This window comes from Frankliniella occidentalis, unplaced genomic scaffold, assembly GCF_000697945.3.
Source record: "Frankliniella occidentalis isolate FOCC.00 unplaced genomic scaffold, Focc_3.1 Scaffold1819, whole genome shotgun sequence".
In the NCBI taxonomy this organism is placed as follows: Eukaryota; Metazoa; Arthropoda; class Insecta; order Thysanoptera; family Thripidae; genus Frankliniella; species Frankliniella occidentalis.
Genome location: NW_026268917.1, coordinates 13,900 through 16,109, shown reverse-complemented (window position 1 = coordinate 16,109; position 2,210 = coordinate 13,900). Strand labels below are relative to the sequence as shown.

The window sequence follows — 2,210 nt, the reverse complement described above, 5'->3', positions numbered from 1 at the left end:
TCTTCTTTTAAAAAAAAGTAATTTATGTTTCTTGAATTGTTACCTTGAGACTATTTGCATTCAAACCCAATGCTGACTCACAGTCTTTTACAACCCTTTGAAACAACTCAAGATGTAGATACGTAAGTGCCCTATTTTCAAATAAAAGAGCACTATCTCGTGTTTCATCAATTGCCTAAAAACAAGGAATTAACACAACTCACTAGACTAAATAGATTTAATATTGAGCTAGAATTTACTGACCTTGCTGTATAAGTCTAATGCTTCCTCAAATTTTTTTTCTCGAAAGGCTTTATTTGCTTTTGCTTTGAGTTCATCAGAACGTTGTTTTCTTTCCTTGCGATCCTTGGCCCTTCTCTGAGCATCCTTTTCTACTTGAGCCATGAAGTCCTCTGGGAAGGTATTTTTAAATTTAAAAAATGTGTGTTCTCATGGTTGTTTGCAGTTAAGTACATACATTTCCCCTCTTTTCTGACCTTTTGTCATATCTGTTGGATTATTTGTTCCCCCCACTACCTCGAAGGCTTTCTTGTTAATCACAGTCCGATCAACCCTGGACGACAGATTGGACTGGAGTTCGTCACTTCCCTCCTCAAGAAGACCGTATTGATGCTTGTGTGGCACTTGATCGCTACGCACCAGGATGTCTGCCATTTGACGGGCTCGGTCTGCTACTTGCGGGTCCGAAGATTTCAACATTTTCATCATGTGCTCTGAAAAGAAGTAATCATATCCAGCCTCTCAGTGTTTGATACCAAGAAATCAAAACCAAATCGTGCGTACTACTCAACTACTGCGTACCAACTTTCGTCACTCTCTCCATGAAGTTATCGAATTCGTCCTCTACCATAGTTAACGACTCAGCACAAAATATCTGCGGTTGGTTTTTCTTTATTCGCGTTTTAAATGTGGTAAAAATTCTAATGATTGGCACTTTATGTACTTGTTGCTATGACAACGCTTTTATAGTTTCGTTTTGTTGTCTCTGTCGTCCGCCGGGGGGTTAGGCAACCCATCCGACATGCACGCACACAGCAAATGTAGAGGAGTAGGGGATCTCCACTCCGCTGAGCGATAATGATACTGGTCCCTTAAGGAGAGTCATTCAGTGGAGGTTGCCATGACTATTTAAGAATGAATAGACCATTCCACCGAATGTGGAAGAAGAAAGAGAAGAATCGAAAGGCACCGGAAACAGTATTGATAAACAGATCAAATTGTTGACATTTTCTAGATTTCTTCATAAAAATAATTATTTTGAACTTGTTGGTGAGGCACACAGTTGCACAAAAATGATCTACATACTGTTTTTAAGTACTGGTTCCAGTACTTATTGATTCTTCCCTTTCCTCTTCCACATTCCATGGAATGGTCTATTCTTCGATGTTTTCGTGAGACGAAGAAGCACTAGGTTGTGGGTTGTGTATTTCGGACAACGGAGGGCAGAGAAAAAAAAGCGAGTGTAACAAAAACGTTCCGGATTGGTGGAGGGCTTCCCGCCTCTACTTGGTTAGAGTGGGGGTAATAACTACTACACCAATCGGGAACCTTTCCCAGTAAGAACCCCTCGACGTAGACTTTAATTAGACGTCGAATAAACGTCCATTCCTGCAGGGGAACCGAGGGTGTACCTCGGTCGGTTACAAACCCTGGTGTACGTAGGCCGGGTAACGTGCCCCATACCGCCTGGGCAGGGCATGATCCCCGAATATGGGGGTACGTCCTTCGTTAACCGAAATACAGGGTGGTCCACAGACCCCCTCCTTTATTTTACTTATACTGTACCCGATGCAGGCATGCGGCCAGGTTGCACACTCGCACGGGGCCATGAGGTGCCGCGGTGAGCGACGGTACGCAAGCCTGCCCGCACGGCTGCATGCGGTACAGTATAGGCAAATTAAAAGGAGGGGCCTGTGGACCACCCTGTACACCATTCAGCAAAGCAGAAATCGTGTCGCTCTAGACGATGTAGAAAAACACATCTCTGAATTTCAACGAGAAACATGCCTCACGTTTACTGCAGGAGGAAGCGATAGGCGGCAGGCGTCCTAGATGTTACTTTACCTGAATAACCGCGAGCGCGAGGCCTTTATATATAGGTAGTCAAACATATTTGCCTACCAATCATATAACTATGACAATCAGTTTCATATATGGGTTTTAAAAGACTAGGAGAAAATGGCTTCCAATTTTATTTATTTATTTACACT

At 43.1% G+C, this 2,210-nt stretch overlaps 1 protein-coding gene across 1 annotated transcript; it reads right to left on the bottom strand.

Moving 5' to 3' along the window:
- Positions 1-43: 43 nt before the first annotated feature.
- On the bottom strand, positions 44-1,037 carry LOC113203982 (tetratricopeptide repeat protein 12; the record flags this gene model as incomplete). The annotated part of the gene is made up of 4 exons (XM_026418966.2): positions 802-1,037; positions 477-713; positions 244-392; positions 44-175 (listed from the first exon to the last, which is right to left on the bottom strand). Coding segments are annotated over exons 1-4 (567 nt in total), but the record flags the coding sequence as incomplete, so codon positions are not given.
- Between the last annotated feature and the right edge of the window lie 1,173 nt (positions 1,038-2,210).